Source organism: Haemorhous mexicanus, chromosome 14 (assembly GCF_027477595.1).
Source record: "Haemorhous mexicanus isolate bHaeMex1 chromosome 14, bHaeMex1.pri, whole genome shotgun sequence".
Lineage (NCBI taxonomy): Eukaryota > Metazoa > Chordata > Aves > Passeriformes > Fringillidae > Haemorhous > Haemorhous mexicanus.
Genome location: NC_082354.1, coordinates 4,205,097 through 4,226,069, shown reverse-complemented (window position 1 = coordinate 4,226,069; position 20,973 = coordinate 4,205,097). Strand labels below are relative to the sequence as shown.

Genomic DNA, 20,973 nt, shown 5'->3' with positions numbered 1-20,973 from the left:
TGATTTGCCAACACTTGAAGCTTTTCAGGCCAGGAGGGTTGACATGAAACCACATCCTTCAATGATATTTTCAAATGGCACAAGCTCATGGTTAAGTTGTGTCCTCTGATCCCTCTGGATGGTCTCCAGCACACATTATCACCTCCAGGGGAGGAGTCAGGCCAGTGCTTTGCTCACCACCATGCCCTAAAGGACAACTTTTACAGGTGAAGGGCCAAACTCTCCTGTTGGAACACCAGTTGTTGCTATTCTTCCAGAGGATATGGCCATGGTGTTGTGGTGTGAAGCTCTGCTTTCTCCTTGTTTCCCGAACCCTGCCCTCTTCCTAATGGCTGTCTGTCCAGTTCCACATTCCAGCTAGGGCATCATGTGATTGGCAGAAGTTCAAAAGATGCTTTTCAGACCTGGAGTCATTGGCCTGTCCAGGTGTCATTGTCCCCTGAGACCCTCCCCCTCCCACCTGGTTGGTGGCTCACCTATCCTCTCCCTCCCACCTCCCGGTGAGCTTAAAAGGCGTTGAGGCCATGTGGGGTCTGTCAGGTGTACTGAGATTCAGAACTGTGTCACCTTGGAGTAAACTCTGGATTTAACCCTCCAGCAGAACCCACTCCTTTTCTCTTCACCATCGCCTGAACTTTTTCCCTAGAGGTAAATGGAGTTCCTACTTCGTGTGGATCCATTCTGAGTGCCTGCCTGCAACTGCCTGCGAGCTAAAGGTGTCTCTGAGGAGAAGCATCCCCAGCAGTCATCTCTAGCACAGAGCAATCAATACCATGGCTTCAGTGCCCCCAGACCTGGGGGGCTGAGGCAGAAGGAGGTGTAGTAAGGTATAAGAAACGTAATACCTTGTGCTTCCGGAGGCTGCCGGGGCTGGTGGGCGTGGAGATCGGGGACTGCTTGGATTTGGGGGTGGACAGCTGGCTGCTGGAGGTCCCGTTGGCTGGCAGAAAACAAGACACAAGCTGCAAATCAGGCAAGCTAGGGGAAGGGTTTTCTCCTTTGGGGAGATGGAAGGTCTCCAAACATTTAACACTATGGTTTATTCATGTTAGGCAGGAGGAAAAAAACAAACCAAAACAAGTGAACAGCATAGCTATAAACATAACTCAAGGATTTCAGCTGCAAAATACAGTGAGATACAAAATAAACTAAGGGAGCAGTATTGCACACAACAAATATTCACCAAGACAATCCAAGGCACATATCACCAGAAAAACAGAAAGACAATTTCTGTGGTCTCAAACTGTTTAAGGGCACAACTGGAAACCACAGGCTGAAGATATCCTGAATCCTACCCAAGCAATATGAAATGTCAATGACAGGCATTAAAAATTAGACAAACAGCAGCCCTGGCTGTAGTTTGCTGGGGGTGGGATTAAGTGACCAAAGAGCCTGATGGAATTATGCTTTCAATTGTAACAGCTGAAACCACAAATCAGTTACTTAAAACTCATCAAGTACTTGAGTGTCTGGAGGAGACTGAGGAAGTGTAATAAAGGATCACAGAGTAAAATGTTTGAATGTTGTATTTTTAAGAGCCAAACCAGCACAACTCTTGCTGTGATGCCTCAGAAAGCCTCACTGCTCTTCGCTGGGACCTCCTTGTGAGGAAAGGGGTAGCTCAGGTTTGCAGCAGAGGTCGAGCAGGTGTGAAAAGAAACATGTGCTCAAAGCCCTGGGACAAAGGAGGAGCTGCCAGCACCTTAAAGCAACAAATTCATGACAAATTCATGGTGGTGTGGCTCCTCTGCCTTCACATCCACCATTTCCATGCACTTCCTCCTCTGTTGGAAGAGCAGGTTATTCATCACACACAGCTTTTTTCCTATTACAAATGAAACTAAGTGAGGAAATGGATATTTTTAAAAGGTGGTAAAAATAATGATTTATAGATAATTGGGGAGCAGAGTGACACTTCACCTCCTTATCTTACTCAAACCTTGCTTTATTGATAGGGGGAAAAAATCTGTTCTGGAAAAGCAGGAGCTGTTTCCTGCTGGCTCCTGCACTGAGCTGTGCCACTCTACAAAATGAACTGCCCTCCAGGCTGATGGGAAAAAAAAGTAGAGTTCTCTAACTGTGTGCCAAATAATGAAGGCAATTCAGTAAAAAAGAACTTGGATCTATTTTATGTTTTATTTCACTGAGTGAATTTGTGTTTCCTATTAAAGAAAACGTGGGGAACAAGAGGACTGATATAATCTCCATTAGCTAGAATTCATTTCCAATTTCTAAAATGCCTCTTTCTTTATCTCCAGTTGTCAATGATCCTTCCTAAGCTGAAGAATGCCACCTAACAACTCTGCAAGAAACCCCAATTTCCTTTCCACAAACAAGACTGGAACTACAGCAGAGCTAGTGTGCAGCAAAATGGATGTGATTGCTGCAGGGCAGCACAGAAATTCCCTAATACAACGAGAGTTTTAAGTGCTACAGCAGGCATGTAAATATTTTATGAGCATCAACAAAAAAACAGATGTGACATCCCAATCAGAAATGGAATGAGATGGATGGATATCATTACAAAGACAGCAGAATTTTGCAGCAGGGGCAACAATGAAGAAGCCCAGTTTAATTTTCTCTGCCTGCTAATGAAGAATAGTGTTCATAAGCAAACTTGCCTGCATTTCCTTTGAACTGAAATGCAAAAAAATAACAGGAGGCAAAGAGCAGGCCCCAGGTGGTGCATAACACTGCTGCTCCACTAAAACCTGCTGATGATTTAGGATAGCTCAGGATCTCACCTACACTCAGCCATCAGGAACTGTTCTTTAGAACCAGCTTTCCTTTCAATTTTCCTTTCCACCATTTTATTCTTTGTGCATTATGGCTTATTCATGGCACTGTATCTGCTCTGCAACATCAATTTACCTTAAAGTGTATATGTAATATTCTTTAATTGCAGGAGCATGTGCACTTTTTTCCACAGGATCCTCACCTCCCCCTGTGCATGAGGCAGTTTGTACTCAGGAGATAAATCAGGCTTGTCCAGCACATGAGAGGGAGGATGGAGAATATTCCCATCATGTTTGAGATGAGAGATCCAGGGAAACTGAATTTTGTCTGCTTCCTCCACAGATATTTAGAATCCCAGAATGGTTTGGGTTGGAAGGGATCTTAAAGCTCATCCCACTCCACCCCTGCCATGGCAGGGACATCTTCCACTGTCCCAGGCTGCTCCAAGCCCTGTCCAGCCTGGCCTGGGACATTTCCAGGGATCCAGGGGCAGCCACAGCTGCTCTGGCACCCTGTGCCAGGGCCTGCCCATCCTCACAGCAAATAATTTCTTGCTAATGTCTAAACCTGCCCTCCTTTAGCTTAAGTCCATTCCCCCTTTGTCCTATCACTCTAAGCCCTTGTCAAAAGTCCCTCTTCAGCCTTTTTGAGGGCCCTTTTTAGGCAGTTTTCTCACATGGAATTGTTCCCTGAGTGTTGCTTAGGTTTGCTGGGGTGACTGGGGCTCTGGATCCAGAGTTCATTGCCCAATTCCAGCTTTAGCCCATGCAGTCCCATCCTTGTTTTTCTCTCTCCAGCCCATGGTGTTTGTGCTCTTGGGCTGAGATTTGGATCATTTGTCCTTGGTCCCCAGCTGGAGCAGGAATTGTTTTGTCTCCCTGCTCTGTGCATAGAGCTCACCATCCCATAATATGAAGCTCAGACCCACACACTAAAGCAGCACAGAACCTGAGAAATAGAAAAGCTCAAACCAGAGGCATCATGGCACTCCCCAGACATCTGCTGCCTTTGGACACACTCATCCATAATGACCCCTGGGAGCAGCCCTGCAGCCAGGACAGACGGACACTCTGGGTCTGTTTGCTAATTGCTGCTGCCTGCTGAATGTGCTTTTGTCCCTCTGTCCATTAGTGGACCAAGACATTAAGGTCCTGCAGCAGCCTCAGAGCCATGCTCGTATTCTCCCCGGGCCAAATCAAGGCAAAGACATTTTCTAATTTCAGTTCAGGTGCCTGTGACTCTGTCCTGGTTTTAATAATCATAAGCTCTCCCATCACAGCACATGTTTTGTTTGGCATGTCAGTTAGTGTAAGATAAATCCAAGTTTTTATAACAAAGAAAGAATGGTAAATGACATCATTATTTTCTCTCCTGTATTTCTCCCCTGAGATTTAGCTCTGGCTTTTGCTTAGCCTGACTCCTTATTGGAGCAGTCTGTTAAAGAAATTTTGCCAAACTTCATGCTGACCCTACTCCGTTTAAATCTCATGGATCAGAGCAGAAGCACAGAGGCTCCTCTCCTCATTCCCAGTTTTCCTCTGCCATGTCAGGAGAAGGAATTGGCTGGTGCCCTGCAGGTGAGGTTTAATATGGATTTCACTGCTCTGAGCTGGGTCTTTTAGCAAAGGTGACTCCCTAGGAAGAAAAATTGACTTTAGAAATACACAGAAGCTTTGTAACTCCAATTTTGCCAGAAATCCACTGGCATTGCTTAGGAAGGACAGATATGGGTTGGGTGTTAGTGAGGGAAGGGAGAAAGGCTTTCCCTTGGGAATAAAAGGATTGGGGTGAGTTCCCATCTCCTCAGAGCAGGGAGACATTTCTTTGTTCTGCATTCATTCATTTAATTTTCATTCATTCATTTAAATGACTGCATGGCAAGAGAAAAGCACTGTGCCAAGAAAACAATGTTTAAATTGCTTCTGTGGATTTGCCACCTCACTTTTTTTGGCTATCCTGGGAGCTGAAGGGCTCTGGCTGCCTAAAGGGGTTGAGCTTTCCACAGTGAGGCTCATTGTGAGGTGGGCTCAGACTCCTCTCACCCAAAGATTTCCCTCCAAACCTGCCCAGACATCAGTGCCCAGATATGTCACAATGGCCTTGGAGACCTTGGATACAGAAACCTGCACAGAAAAGAACTGGGAAGAAAAAAACAACACAAAACCAAGGAAATGCTCAGGAGTTTCCACATGACAAACACAGCAGAGGGAAAGACAACAAAGACAAAAGGTACAAATGGGTAGGAGAGCAAACACACAGCAGAAATATTGCATATATTTGAAGTAAAACTGCTTTTAAATAGTTTCACGCATTAAACAAGTGAGATTTTGGGGGAAAAAAAAATAGGTCAGATCATCTTTTATTAACCAGACTTCATTCAGCTTTCTTTGCTTTTTGAATGTGAAAACTCCAAAATCTCATCTAAATGTAAATATTGATTCTTAAAAGATGTGTAAATCCACTTAATTTATTACCAGTTCAACACAAGAATACAAAATGGTGTTCTTTTTTCTCTCTGTCCTGAGAAAACAAGAGTCTCCTATTTTTCAGTGCTAAAAGAGCTGAGTCTTTTTTATTCTCATTAAGCAGGACAAGTGCCATTTTTTCCTTTATTGAAATTACAGGAAAGCACGAAAGCCCCTTGTCTGGACGGATTAAAGAAACCTGATTTGCTCTTCATTACTGACCTTAACTCCAGGAACTGGTTATTGTTCAGCCTTTCTGGTTGTTTTAATCTCCCCCTGAAAAGCTCTGCTAAGTGTGTTCATTAAAGCCCATCAGATGAGTCACCATCCTGGACCTGGAGTGGCTCAATCAGTTAAAATCAGGCACACAATAATTGCCATTTCATATTAAACTCTGTGCTCATGCAGTAAACTCTGCTTCTGGTGGGAAGCAGCACCTGATGCTTGTGGAGAAGGTTTAGAGCTGCTCACGCATGAGCTGACTCCCACGTCACTGAGTGTCACTTCTGGGGTTTTGTAAATCAGCACCACGTTTCCCATCGTGCCTTCAGAGTGCCTGCACAGCTTCCAGCAGGCATTTGGGACTGTGGAAGTGGTGAAATTACAGCAAGCCTGAGTTTGAGAAAAGCCAACAATGGAATCTTGAAGAAAAACTTTATGAATGCAAAATCACCTCAGAGAGAAATATTTTTATGAAAAATACAAAGTCTTGGCATGTGGCAACCAGTTTCACACTGTCCCTCGAGGTAGCTGAAGAACACCCACAAACCCTAAACAAATGAACTGCTTCCTGGGGGAAATCCTTCTGATTACTGCCAAGAGAACTTTCTGACTAATAATCCCATTTCTACTGATGATCAGCTGTCGTGTGATGCTCCCATGCAATATGCAGCACATTAGCATGATGGTAAAAAGGAATTTCTGGTTTATGTCACCTGTGTTGATGCTGTGGGACACCTGAAGTCAAGCTGTGAAGCTCTCCTGGAATTCTGACATGTTTAATTGATGATTTGGCCATTGTAGTGAGAGGCCATGTCTGGTTCTCTTTTGGAACAGAGCAGGCAGGCAGGTGAGAGATCAGTCATAAGCCCAGAAACTCTCCATGACTCTAAAGACTGTCAATTACCAGAATTACTGCAGTATGCAGCGCAGCCTTGGACTGACAGCCCTGCAGCTCCCCACGTGTGCTGCCAACCCAGGTGCTGCTGCAGAAGGAGGGGGGCATTTCAAATGGTGCAAGCTGCTGCAGCAAATTAGGATTCCCATTTTCCCTCTCCTCCATTACTGAATGAGTGTCTCAGTGTCACATCAATAAAGCCATCAGCAGTCCTGCAGTTGCAAGGTCACTGGTCTCCTTAAATAATGATTGCGAGGAGCCACTCCTGACCTGTGCAATAATCACCATTTGCTTTGCACAGGAGGTCACCCTAAATCACTCTGTATCTGCAGGGACCATCTGGGAGCACTGTGGGCCTTGATTTCCTCCATGGGGAATAGAAACTTCTTTTGAAATATTTCTGGGGACGGAGGCTGTGAGCCTGTGGCTGGAACAACCTCAAACCACAACCGCGCTTCACCAACCAGGAGATTCCTTCCCAATATTTAATAGCTTCTTGTTTCCAGAAGACACCCGAGTTTCCTTAGCAAGCACAGAGGGTCTGTGCTATTCCCTGGAGCACAGTGAAAGGCAGACACCAAGAAACAATCACTCACCATCTTGGTGGTTACCTGAATCAGCCGGGGACTTGCTGCGGCGCATGGGCGCGGGGCTCTTGGCCGAGCTCTTCTGAGGGGTGGGGGAGGATTTGCTGCCCGTGGCACCTGCTGGGCTCCCCTTCATCACCCGACACTCTGGGGGAACACAAACCCACCTGGTTATGGCCCTGCTGTGAAACAGCCGTGGCAGCTCAGTGCCTGGTCCCCGGAGAGGTGCAGGAAATCCCAAGGGCGAGGGAAAAGCTGATATCATCCCTTGTTCTCCAGGGCTGGAAGGAGACTCCTCAAGGGCAGGGCAAAGAGAACAGCTCTGCTCCTCTAGAGGAGGTGCTGAGGCTCTGTGGGTGTCAGGCTGGCACCTACCTGTGTCCCACCAAACATTTTCTGCCCTTCCCCTTCCTTTGGCTGTCCTGAGCCCCATGAAAATGGCCAGCACTGGCTGAGGGAACACTCAGGCCAAGAAAATCCAGTTAATTTGCTGTAACCCTCCCGTGAAGAGCCAGCACCAGGAATGATGAGTGCCCTTTCTGCAGGTGCAGAAAGCCAGCAAACAGTTTCTGGTGTGCTGTAAATGAAGCCTCCAAGTGGCAGATGGGGCAGCTGCCCCAGGAGGCTTTCACCCAGCTGGAACCTGCCTCTTCTGTCCTCAACAAGCTGCAACTTCTCAGTTGCAGAAAGCAAAGGAGACAAAATGGTTTTACAAAGCACATCCTCTGTCCTGGCCACTCCTCCCTTTCAGCGAGGTTTGTATAAACAAGCCCAGCAGATTTATGCACTGGAAGATGTGAGCAGATGAGGACCCCAACTGTGCTTCCTTAAAAACTAAACAGGCCAGGAAGAGTGGAAAATGTAAACACGATCTACAGAGTCCTGCAGAGGGGAGCTGAAATGCTAACAAACCTCCACGTGTCCCAGGATTTCAGGCGTGCCTGATCTTCAGAACTGGGTTTTATTTACATTGAGAGCTAACAGAAAAAGAACTTTCCATCCCTCAAGTTATTAACTTAACCCAGTTAAGAAGAAGGCAATAAAAAAGGGATTTCCTTTTTGTCAAATGTTAGCTGGTTCCACCTCATCTCTTCCAACAGCTTGTCCTCTCCAAGATGTGAAAAATGTGTCTTTTTTACAGATGTGAGTTACGTGTTCCACATGCAGGCAGTTTTTTATGGAAAAGTTCAGCTCAGCCCCACATGCTCCACACTGAGGACCCCCTGGAATGGAATCCCCAAAGGAATTAAGGCAGCACAGAGCAGATAAATAATTGGTCAACCAAAAGCAAGCTGTCTGACCTAAATGTATGTGTTATTTGATTATATACCAGTGTATCTATGAAAATGTAATTGCCTTCAATTTTTTGCCAGGCTTTGCTCATTCTCAGCCAGCCAAGGCTCCATCTCTGTTCCTTCTGGATGGTTTGAGAGAGAGTTTTGCTGTTGGGCCATGCAGCACAAGAATGTCAGGAGAGGAGGCCTTGTGCTCCAGGGATGCTGCATGGCAAGAATTAAACCTACAGTCAGCTTATTTTCTCTCCTGCTAAATCAATTTTGGAAATTCTAAATCAGAGACAGAAAAAGTCGTGGTTCTTTTTCCTGCAAAAATACTTGAATTCTCACAGATGATGTCACTTGAAAGGCTTGTAGAGGTCCAGCCCCAATATAGCCCAATTTTTTTATAGATGAAGAGCAGTACTGGTGCTGTGAGGGGACTCAAAGGGTGTCAGGCAGTGTGTTTAGTCACCCGAACTACTCACTAAAAAAAAATAAAAAAATAAACCTAAAAAGTAAAACCACTTCATGCTAGGTCTTTGCAAGAGCTTCCAAACTTATGCTCTTCCCAGAGGAGGAATTCCTTGGAAGGAAACCTGGCTTTGCATTTTCCAGCCCAGAAAGGCTGACTCTGAGGAATTCCTCCAGCTCAGCCCTTGCCAAGTGTCAGAGGCAATCCCTGAGCTTTTGCAGGAGGTGGAAACCTGGCTGTGCTGAGGCTGGTGTGAAAAGGCCTCTAAATGTCACCCAAGTGTGACATTTCCACCACGCTGAAACCAGGGGGTACAAGAGGGACAGAGCAGTGTCATCTGGAAGGTGCTCAGCAGCAGGATTAGAGGGTGGAAGCTGTGGTGGGCAGCCAGGGGGAAAAAGATGACATAATCCTCTCTTGTGCTGTTTCTCTTTTTGTTTCCTGACGTCCTGCCAGAGTGAACATAACAACCAGCAATCCTGGTGTGTGTCATCCAAACAGGCAAGAGAAATTTCCCCATGACAGAGGAGATTTTATGAAGTGACACTCATCTGCAAAACCTCAGGATTTGCAGCTCCCCTGGCAGCATCTGCCTGGGAAGGAGGAAGGGTGATGGGTGTGCAATGGGGAAACTCTGCTGAGGCTCCTCATCTGCTCCCTGGGGGCTGCAAGGCTCCTCTAAAAACACCTCTGGAGCTGCTCACTGCCTTCCCAACAGCAAACTTGGCTTCTTCCTGCCAAGAAATCCAAGCTGGAGAAGTGAGCAGTGCCCAGAAGTGGAGGCAGAGGGCTGGGATTTCCACCCAGTTGTTCTGCCAGCACTGCATCCAAGCTGTTTTCCAGCGTGGAGCTCCCTGTGGAGCTGACTCAACTGCTGAGTGGTGAAAAACAACGTGAAGCTCAGCTTACAGATCACTTCCCCAGCCTGACACAGGCTTTATGCTCTGCCTGCAAAGTCTCAGTTGAACCTTGGAAACTTCCTTTGAATTACCCCAAGACCATCAAATGGGTTCATCTGGAGTACACAGGTCAGAAGTACCAGCACTAAAATAAAATCAGGCTTGCAAAGGAGTAATAAAAAACTCAGTGCTTGGAGATTAGAGGCTGCTTGGCTTCCTGGCATCCAGCAAAAATCCTCTTTACTCCTCAGTACAGAGCCAGTTTGCAGCATATATGACAGGATGGGGCTTGTGCTCCTTACACAGCACACCTAGAGCTTTGGGAAGTGTGCCTAGGTGCTTGGAGAGCACTTTTTTTTCAGTTTAAATGGTCAAAATGACATTAATTTCCTCTTGCTGCACTCACTGGCACCTGCAGACAGGTGGGTAGAGTTGCTAGGTGGGGTGGGTGGTAAGTCCTACCAGTAAGCTCTGTATATTCTGTAAAATCAAACATTTCATGGTGTCATTGATCACAGAGACTCACACTGTTACAGACTTCTGCTGGCAGTGGTGACAAGGAAAAATAATGGTGCTGTCCCAGTCATGCCCCCAAAAAGGGAATTATTGCCCTGCTTTTTGAATCAGCAGAAGTAAGCAGTGGAAATGTGATTTTTTTTTTTCAGCTGTTGCTTGTTTCCATTTTTATTATGCATGTAAGGATGATTAGTTCTCAAGAAAAATGCATCTATCTGAATGTGACTGGAGAAAATTGGAGGTATAAACGCTCCCAGATTTTGCAGTAAATGTCAAAATGCTGTAGGACTTAATTTATTCTGACTATACCTCAGTCTGTATTTGCCTGATTATAATACAGCTGACTGGATAAGTATCCCCAAAGGATGTAAAATGTTATAGTAGCCTTCTTGAGCCAGGTCTATAACACACCCAAGATAGCTTAGCTGCCCTTGGAGGCATAAAAATCAGCAGGATGGCTTCTGCTGCAGTGTTGGAAACAAAAAGGGTTAAGAGAAGGCAAAATAGCAGAGAAAAACCGAGCCAGGTGCAGGAGGTCTTTGCTCCTGGTAAAACAGCTCACAAAAGCCATTGGTTTCTTTGTTCATGTCTAGTAAATTGCCCAAGTGAGACTTTTTGGCTCCTGTCCAATTAGCTACCCTTAAGTTTGAGGTGAAGTCCCCTGCGCCTATGAAGTGGCTTTTTTCACTTAATCAAAGAGAGAAACGTCTGGGCCTCTTTCCTTTTTGAGGAGACCAAGGACAGATTTGTCACTCCCCCAGCAGAAACCACATCGCTATAGTTCGAGTCCATGTACTGGGGCTCATAACCCAGACAGAAGCACGCAGCCCTGTCCTAGGGTGACTGTTATCCCCATTCGTGTGTGTGTAATTTATGCTGGATATTATGTTCTGTGCCTTTAAGACTGGTGGAGTGAAGGTTTTGTTTTGGCCTCTTATCAGCCACTCGGGGGACATCCAGATAGCACCAGTGCATGTTGCTGCTTTTTGCTTCTTGCCCCTGCTTTTTGCTTTCGCTCTTGCTTCTGCTTCACTTCTGCTTTGCTTGCTCTTGCTTTCTTTCCCCCCGCCATTAGTTAATTTAGCTAAACAGTCCAAATTCCTTTCTGGACTGTTCCCCCCACCCCGTTGGACCTGCTGACTGCTCTGGACTGGGATTTGGAACACGGAGAGAGAGAGTTTACACCTTGTGACTGCAGCAGCTGCCTCAGCGCCGGAGGGACTGATAACAGAGCAAACCCCCAGGAGAGACTTTTCTGAATTTGTCATCTTTGTCAGAGCAGTGGAAGAGTGGTGTCATCCGGTACTGTTCATTGTGTGTGCTGGGGGGTGCTGTGCTTATCAAATAAACAGGTTCTTTCCACTTCTCTCTGAGGAATTCTTCCTGAACCGGTTGGGGGAGGGGCGTGTGGGTTTGTTTTTTGGAGAAGCCCTTTTTGGGGATTCTCTCCCAAATTTGCCCTAAACCAGGACAAGCCCCGAGCTCAGACAGGAGCGGGGGACGGGCAGAGCAGCAAGGGCGCAGGGCGCGGTGCTTACCGCTCTCGTCCAGGGAGAAGTCGTCCTGGGCGTAGCGGAACTTCTCGGGGCCGCAGGCGATGAACACGTCGTCATCCCCGAAGAAATCGTGGAGACAGGTCACCTGCAGAGAGAGCACAGGCATGCTTTGCAGTGGTAGCTGGCAGCCTGGAGTATTTTGCAGGCAAGCCCAACAAGAGTGAATGATGCATCTGACTCCATCCTATCAGAAGGCTGATTAATCACTTTATTATGCTATATTATCCTATACTGTGTTACATCACATCTAAACTGAATCTGCCAAGCACTCAACTGTCAGAGCCTGAATGAGGGATGTGGGACTCCAGGGGCTCTCCAAAATGCAGCTTATGGTACCCAAGAGTTACAGCAGTCCAGGGCTGTGGGTGACAGAGCTGTGCCCACAGCTGTCAGCTCCAGCTGCAGGCAGGCCTGGAGACCCTTTGGTTTTGGTTACAGTGCATTCTAGACTTTTCTTTGCTGAGCATCTTCATACTGTAGAACCAATCTATACCTTAACTTTTACCTATAGCCTGTCATAACTACTCTAATTACCATATTCATGTTTCTGTTCTCCAGTCCCTCACAGTCAGTACATCACAGTTCAAGCCAGAAGTTGTTTTTCAGTTTTCTTGCAGTGGAAAATTCTGAGACCTTTTTTCTACTTGCCACATGGGCAGGCTTGTCTGCCTGTGCTCTCTTTCTGCTTGGTAAAAACATCTTCTTGTCTGGGGTGGGTTTATCCTTTGCTCTAAGCCATAAAACCCCTTCTCACTAACACACCCTTTGCCTCCTTGGTTACCCAGTAACACTGGCTCAGCAATTCTTTTCTTCTATATCAAAACTTGCTTCCATCTCTATTTCTTCTTCAGATTCTGCCTTTAAAAATCTTTCTGCTAAGCACACATATCTCTGAGACTTTCTTGTCAAACTTTCATCCTTCCCAACACTCAACCCTGCACACACTGCACAGAATCTCATGACTGTCCCCTGACAGTCCCAACTCACACACACACCTGGCCCTGACAGGCCAAGGAAACAAAACCCCATCACTCTGGGTAAACAATCTCCATATTGCATTCTACTGTGGCACAAACACGGGCACAGCAATTGAGATAAGAATATTCTTGGGAAGAATTGTGCCTGGCTTTTCTCTGTGAAGAGAAATGTGAGGCTGCAGCAGCATTCTGATGGGGCTCAGCCCTGGTGAAGCAGAAGGGGGCTCTGCCTCTCTGCTCGTCCCCCACCCCAGGTTAATGTGGTCCTGCTTTCCCTAGGGCTGGTGCTCATCACACAACTGCCCAGGGCAGGTCAAGCCTAACAGAGGCATTAAATAACCCCAGAAAACAGAGATAAAACCCCCAAACAACTCCCTTGCAAGTTCTTGGAGATGTGGCATTTCCCACCCAGCTGACATCAATCACCCGAGGGAATGACACAGCTACTTCTAGAATAGGAGCAGAGGTGCCCCCATGCCACCCTGGCAGGGCTGTGACACCACTGCCTGTGCTGGGGGCTGTCCTGGTACCCACAGAGCCTAAACCCTCAAAGAATCACTGGGGGGAAGCACAGGTGTAGAGCTGTGACTCCTCCTGAGCAATCCTGGTGACAAACTTTAAAGCCAAAATGTTTATCTCTGCTATTGGTGGAGAGACCCCAAGTATGACAGGACAACATTCCCACCCCAGCACCATTTAAATCCAGATTTACTGCAGCTGCTGTGGCTGCCTCTCCCTCACTGAGTGCCTTGCTCCCCATTTTTGCCAGCCTCAATAGGAGGAAGTTTTATCTGGCAGTATTGGAGCTCCAAACTCTGCCTTGCCTTGCAGCATCAAACAGAAACAAAGCACAAGATGTGGGAGCCCCAGATCCATGGATTTATTCAGAGAACTGATAGCTGGGAGTTTGGAAATGTGAAAATGCATTCAGGTTGCTGAGAGAAAAATTTAAAGTCATGTCAGGTTGGGAGCCCCTCCCCATCATCAGCTGGCAGAGATCTGCAGATGATGGACTTGCTTTAACAATTCCTAACACTGTCCTGATAGCCCAGATATCCTGACCAAATGTTGTTTCAGGAGCAGCACAAACACTCATCTGCAATCACCCCACTGTGGAGCAGCTCCAGCAGAGCCAGCCTGGGCAGCCACACACCCGAGCACCCAGCAGAGCCCAGGGGGGCTTCCCAAAGCTCCACTTTCCCAGGAAAACCTTTCCAAGCAAGCCCAGAGTCAGCTGTGGTGTTTGTAATGGAGGTGGGAGGCTGAGAGCTGCTGCTGACCAGGGTTTTACATGTGTGGGCACTGGGAGGGACTGCAGAGAGCACTGGAGATAACCATGGGGAACTCACTGGAGGCAGAGCTGAGCTCCTGTATCTGCTGATCTCTTGGAGCTGGACTGTGAAAAGTTAATTTCAAGCTCTAATAAATCAACTCTAAAGAAGGCTTTTGGCTATCTTAATAAGGCTCAGTATTTCACACTGGTTAGTATAATGTATAATTAAAGCACTGCCCGTGAGTGCCAGCTCTGCTTACAATGCCAAACCTCAGTGAAAAGAATGTTTTTCACATTGTCATGACTTTCAAGATGGAGCAGGCTGAAATCTGCCGTGGCTTTGATGATCAGAGTTAGAATTTCCTCTGCTAACTCCAGTGAATTCCTATTTCTGATTGTCTAAAATTAGATTGAAAATAGCTAACTTCATCTATAGAGAATTCTCCCAGAAAAAGATGACATTTCAAACCAGCACTTGGTACTACAGCCCTCCCCCTGAGGATGTGTGGCACTGCTTCATTTGCAAATAATTGGGTTTGGCTCAACACCCCAGTTCCCATCTGAATGCTAAGTGCCACACTTGTGCCACTGAAAAGACCCACGGGTTGCTCTGCTCCACTGTGCAGCTAAATCTGTGACCTAAACTTGGATCAAAAGGCTTCAGAAATTTCCCAGCCTTTTACACAACACCAGAAAGAACCCACAGATGCTTTTGCTGTCTCCAGGTCAGAAGTCCGAGTGTGGATTTTGTCCTCGACTGCCCACAACCACCCCAAGCAAAAAGAAAGTCCAGGCAGTCAAGAAAATCCTCAGATCCAAGGGTCCAAACACAGTGGAGAAGTCCCAGAGTGCCCAAGGACAGGAACCTGACTGCATTTTAAACAGAGACACTTGCAATTCCCTTTTCTGCCTGCCTGTCCCTCCAGAGAGCAGTTATTGTGTGTAAATACACGCAGTAGTTATTTATATATTTTATATATATATATAAATATATATATATTAAAAAAATATATATAAAATAATAGTTATGAGGAGCTGGTGAGCACTGGAGGCTGGTGGAGAATTCAATAATCTGCTTGCTGAACTCTGAATATTCAGGAAACAATCACTTCTGCCTCTGCCCTATTTGTTCCTTTTCGGTTTCCTGTTGTAACTTCCACTACTAAGAGCTTGCCACAACACAGCCAAAACCCAACCCCAGTCTCCTTAAATAGTGCCAAACATTGCAAATTTCAGAAAATAACTGGGCTCCTGTACTGTGGGGCCTGTAGCTCTGTTGCTTATGTTCACCACGTGTGTGGTATTTTCTATTTACTTTTTGTTTATTCAACCCCAGACCTTGATCACTGCTCTGAGTCCCTGAAACACATCCCAGATGGGTTCCTGCCCACAGGAAGCCACTGGAGTAAACTTTCTTTGGGAAAAATGTGACTGCTCTGCTGGATCTGAGAGCACCAGAGCCAGCTTGTCTGAGGGGGGCATGGAAAAAAGAAACCCACCAGGAAAAAGCCCTGGATGTGCTCATCCCTGGAGGACATGAAGCTGGGAAGTGAGGCCATGCTGGAATAACTGGTTTGAGACCTCATGAACCAGTATGGAATGGGTTAAGGGTTGTTCTTGACAGTCAAGGCCAAACCTCTACCTGCACTAATGTTGTAGAGGCTTTTAGTGACTCCCAAATAACATTACTGGTCTTCTCTGCATTCCTCAGAAGTATTTTTTCTCCATTTAAACAAATGAATACATACATACATAGACAAATAAATAGATAAATAAACAAACAAATAAATAAATAAATAAATGTAGTCTGAGTCTCCCCCCAATAAGTGTGGACTTTTTGAAAGACTATTTTCTGCTTTAGCTTACTCTGATTGCTCAATCTAATTATATCAAATAATTCACCTGGAACTCCATGGGAAAAAAAAAAACCTGAAAGAAGGATCATAGCAACAAAAAATTTTCCCAAGATTTTTTAAATGCTGTGTTTTTCTTTTAGTTATAAATTTATTAAAGCACAGGACAAAACCCAATAGAAGCCTGATAGGCCAAGGAGCAATGCTGCCACTTGAAAATGGTGACTTTGTTGGTGGCTGTTGTCACACACCCTCAGCAATGACACCAGGAGCCAGCAAAATAGGAAGGATTTGTCTTTCTGCAGATTTCAGTCTACAAGCATTTTTCATCTATAACAAAAATTAAACTGGTGTTTATGGCTACAGTAGACAAGATAAATAGCATTGATTTCCAAGCATGCCTTTGTTTAAGGGAGGATAATATTGAATTTGAAATTCAGGACTGAAAGGACAATATTGACTTGGGAAAGGATCATACTGCATGAAATGTTTACTCTCCAATTCCTGTAGCTCAGGCAATTCCAAGGAAGGAAATCACATCTCCACAGCCCAGTCGATGAGGCACAAATTTATTTCTTACAAAGTCATTATTCCTAATAGATCTGATGGCAGCATTTTTCTTTGTGCCAAGGTCTGATCTTTAAAAACCCTTATAATAGATATGATGGAAGAAATAGAAGGTTGTAGAGATTAGTTTGCAATTCCTTAGGTTTTCCTTGTTAAATTAAATCCTTCTCTGCTTGTATGAAAAACAGCTTCCCTGAGAGGGCAGCCAAGCTGGGATTTCTGCAGTGACAGTCCACCAGCATCTACTGCAGCAGTTCTAATTGCAGAGAGGAAAAGCTGCAGCCTTGTGAGAGCTCATTTTAATACAGCACTTGTAGAACTAAGCATTTTCCAGGATTTTGACAAAATGGAGCTTGCCTCACACACATCCTGGGTGTGAGCTCACAGCTTGCTGAAGTGCCTCTGCTGGCACAGAGAGAAATTCTGAGTTCACCTGGAGAAGGAGCAGTAAAAGCACAGGATCTACATGGCCCAGCTCAGAGTAACTGGCTGTTCCCAGCTTCCTCCAGGAGGCAGCAGCACTGTTTAGAAACTGTGATTTATTCATAATTAAAACAATTAAAAAGAATTAGAAATAAAGAATTTGAGAACTTCAGCCTCAGCACGACTCACCCAGCAGTGCAGAGCCTGGGCTGCTTTGGAGGGTGGGGATTGCCCAGCTCCTTTTGCCCCTCACTGTCCCTCACAGGTGATGGACACTGTCCCTCACTGTCCCTCACTGTCACTCCAGGACACACGTGGGCACAGCAGTGACAGAGGGTGAACTGAACCATCCTCTTCACCCTTCAGAGAAGTGTCCTTTTTAGTCAGGAAATGTTCTTATTTTCAGCTCTCTCCCTCAGTCATAATAATTTTGTAACCCATTCTCTCTGCAATTTCCCATTTAGGGATTTAGGCAGCACAGCAGTGGTAAGTACATAAGTAGCTTCAAAGTCCCTAAGTTTCTGCAAATCTAATGGTTATGTTCAAAGAAAACAGATCCCCACTTGCTTTCTTTGAATCATCACAGTTCTTCAGCTTGCAGGCTTCCAAAGGTCAGAACAGGGGAAAACTGTCTACAGAAAAAGCCAAAAAAGGGCCAGAAATGCCCCAGCAGACAATTGCATGCCTGTAAGAACAGGGCTGAATTAAGACACACTCTTCTTGTCTAGGCTGCTGAGATAAGAGCTGTAAAACTGAACATGTCCAATCACCAGATAAATACAATTAATGTGCTTTAGGTGCCTGCTCCTGTCCTTTCTCTCTCAGCACTAAGCTGAGCAAGTCAAACCAGCAGCCAGCCAGGCACCAAGAGCTAACTGAGCTGAAAATGGCACTAAAACCTCTTTAAACCCTGCTTTAACTCACACCAGCAGTCTCAGGGATTTATTTACACTCCATCAGCTGTACTCCAAGTCAGACTGGCAGTGGCCTGCCTGTTTCAGGTCTGAGGAGCCAAAGCCCTAAATCACAAAGGAAATTGTGCTTTATGATGTGTCACCTGGGGGTCTGCAATCAGCAAAGCCCACCCCAAAAACACTCAGACTGACCCACAGAAAGATTCAGAAGGAAGATGGGAATTGATGAGCATGGGCAGTAAGCTCCTCACCACACACCCACAAAGAAAAAGATTTCAGAAGACTGAAGGGTTAAGGCAATGCAATGGAAAATAGAGATGTTGGTATTGGAATGCACAGCACTTAATACATTTTTCTTTTTAACAGTCTGAAGACTGCGAGCCCAAAGCAGACACTGAATTGATTTACATTTTATTAGATTCTGGTTTCCTGCATTTAAAAATAAGAGATGTTTGGATTCAATTATTTCTTTAAAGTAGGCACACACCCACTCAATAGATTCCACATTTGCATTCACAGAAAGAGAATTACTTATCTGCTTTCCTGAAAAAAAAAAAAAACTGCTTAAAATTGATAAGCAATAAAAAGAGGAGCAGGAAAACCACAAATATTAACATTCCAAAGTGCACCCAGAGCACTCCTGCATGCCCAGCCTGGGTCACACAAATATTCAAATATTTTAATTGCACTTTGGGGAGCCCTCTGTGAGCTACCCAGCAGTGAGGGAAGGGACCTCTGTCACCTGTTCTTCCATCTCTGCCCCCCTGGGCCACCAAATGTCCACGTGGAGACCTGGCCAGACCATGGCCACGCTGTCCCCTCACTCCTGTGAGGCACCCTGAAGGGCAGGAGGAGTCACCTCTGCCATCTGGGTTTCTCTCTGACCTCTCAATAGAAACACAGGGATGTTTTTTTCCTTTCCTTCATGCATTATTCAGAGATCTCAGCTTTTTTTGTGTTCACAGAGACCATTCAGGCCCTACCTACACAGTTTGATTGAAACAATCAAACTCCTCTCTCCTGCAGAGGTTTTTTTTCTTCCTTTCTCACCTACAGAAGAGAAAGTTCTGGGCCAGTCAAGACCATCAAATGTTTCCTTTGATGCCAGAAGGAATCTTTACACCTTTTTGTCCCTGGAAAATGCAGATCCTTTTAATTGGGCTGATCATGAGTGCTTCTGCTCACTTTATGAGGCAGCTAAACCAGAGCAGGGACACCAGCTCCTGACCAATATGCATTATTTCTAGGATAAGCATTTGTGATGCTTATTTAAGTGGAATAAGGAATATTCATGCATGTGTGTCCACAGCAGCTTGTAAGGCTTCATGCATGAAGAAATGCTGCTCTCAAGGGGCTGCAGCACACAGTGCCTGCTAATCTGAGTGCTGGAAATGGGTAAGTTTGGAACAGAATGGAACAAAAAGCAGGAGGGAGGGAGGTCAACAGCCAAGCTACCCAACAGGAATGTTAAAGCTGAATTTTAATATCTCTGATGAATTAGTGGTGCTTCCAAACTGTGTGAAATCCAATTAGCCTCTGGGAGAAAGGTTAGTTTGTTATCCCCATTGCCTATACATATGGAGGAGACTGTGAGACAGATATTCAGGCTGTTGATTCTTTTTAACCAGAAGAAAGGCTTGCTCTTGCATTCATGAGGGTATTACGCTGAGACAAACGTGCTGTGAAGTTTGGGGGAACAAAGAGCACAGCCATGCACACCAATATATAAAACATTACCATTTCTCCATTGGAAAACCATAAAAAGAGGAATTCTGGGTGACAGATTGACTTTGAAAGGAGAGATTGCCAGCACAAATAGCCCCAGAACAGGTAGCACTTAGGAATTTAGAAAACTGCATCCTAATCAGCAGTTTAATTCCTAAACTGCATCCCCTCATCACTCTTGAGAAGAGACTGCAGTTTTGGATGACAGAAGAGCAGCAGAGACTTTGGAAGTAGCAAAACTACATGGCCAAGGTCGAGCAAGACTGATAGAAATGGGAGTCTTGAAAGTAAGGACACAGGGAGGCTGTAAAGGTGAGCTGGAATATCCATTAGTGGGATTCCCAACTCCAAAAACCCCCTAAAATCTGTAGGGGTTGCTGTCCTGTTGTGCACAGTTTCACAAAAAGGAAAGGCTGCTCTTCAGCTTCCTGCAGGTCTCTCTTGACTGAGGCACTGACAGTGATGAGATCTTGGGAAATCGATCCTCACCTTGCTTACAGCACAAACACAGCACTCTGTGCCAGCATGGAGTGGTTTGGGACAAAACTCATGTATCCATGCATTTCCATTTCCAGGGGAAAGCCATTCTCTTTCAAACCACCTTTCTTCCCAGCTGCTGCCCAGCCCGCAGCCCTGGGGGGACAGGGCAGCATCCCAGCACAAAGAGAGGTCTGGGAAATGGAGATTGCAGAAAATAGCTGTATTTGTTCCTACATCCTCTGTGATGTGGTGTAGAGAGACAGGAGAGAAATTCTGCCCTCAGTGTTCACCCAGAGTGACAAAGGAAATGACACCAAGTTTGATTGATGAGTTTCCCTGTAACACGTGGATGTGTTTACCCACTGAGGCACCTCTCTGAGAAATGGGGTCATTTGAGGCTGTCCCATGCCCTGCTGACAACAGCAACTTCCTTCCAAAATAGGTGCTGGGGAGAAATGAGAGTCAGACTCGCTGTTTTTGTCAGTGCACCAGGAGAGTTTGGGGACATTTCAGTTTGAGTCAAGCTCCAGGACTCCTCTGAAGGAACAAATTTTGCACTGGCTGTGTCTCTCCTGGCACAGCAGCACACTGACACACTTCCTGAGGGACACCCTCGTCCTCCTTGGCACTTGTGGTAGACAGAATATGTTGGGTAGGATTGAGAAAGTCACAAAAACCCCACAAGTCTCACTCAGAAAGACACAGCAGCCTGGCCTTGTTTGGCCTGCATCACCTTCTTTTCAAGAGTGGCAATAAAAAATTTAAAAAGCCAACAAAACACAATAAATCAAGAGAGCAACAGGATAAATGGTTTCCCTCCATCTTATTTGGCACTTGGGTAAATGTTTTTGGACTCATGTGTGCCATCCAGGGCAGACCCAGTAGAGGGTGTGTGCCCCAATCCTTTGGGATGTGAGGGGCCTGGGCACAGCACAGGGTTTGCCCCTCTGCTTTGTGCATCTGTACAATCCTACACACCTCCCCACCAAGGGACATGTTGAGGAGTTGATATTTTTACTTGCTGCTAGCAACCTTCATGGGAAAAAGACACCAGTGTGAAGTATTCAGTCTCTAAGTTGTGGCATTCACATTCTCTGGAAAAATCCCTTTGCCCAGGATTTTTCTCCTGGGAAGCT

The 20,973-nt window shown here is 45.7% G+C and overlaps 1 protein-coding gene across 3 annotated transcripts in view; it reads right to left on the bottom strand.

The window, feature by feature from the left end:
* The window catches only part of DCX (doublecortin), an 80,271-nt gene that overhangs the window by 13,695 nt on the left and 45,603 nt on the right, over positions 1–20,973 (bottom strand). For 2 of the 3 annotated variants that reach the window (XM_059859258.1, XM_059859257.1), the window contains 3 exons: positions 11,608–11,710; positions 6,915–7,052; positions 846–940 (listed from right to left, as the gene is read on the bottom strand). In XM_059859258.1, coding sequence (XP_059715241.1) covers positions 846–940; positions 6,915–7,052; positions 11,608–11,710 — 336 coding nt within the window. The remainder of the gene's footprint in view (positions 1–845; positions 941–6,914; positions 7,053–11,607; positions 11,711–20,973) is intronic. The other variant, XM_059859259.1, reaches the window with a different exon arrangement.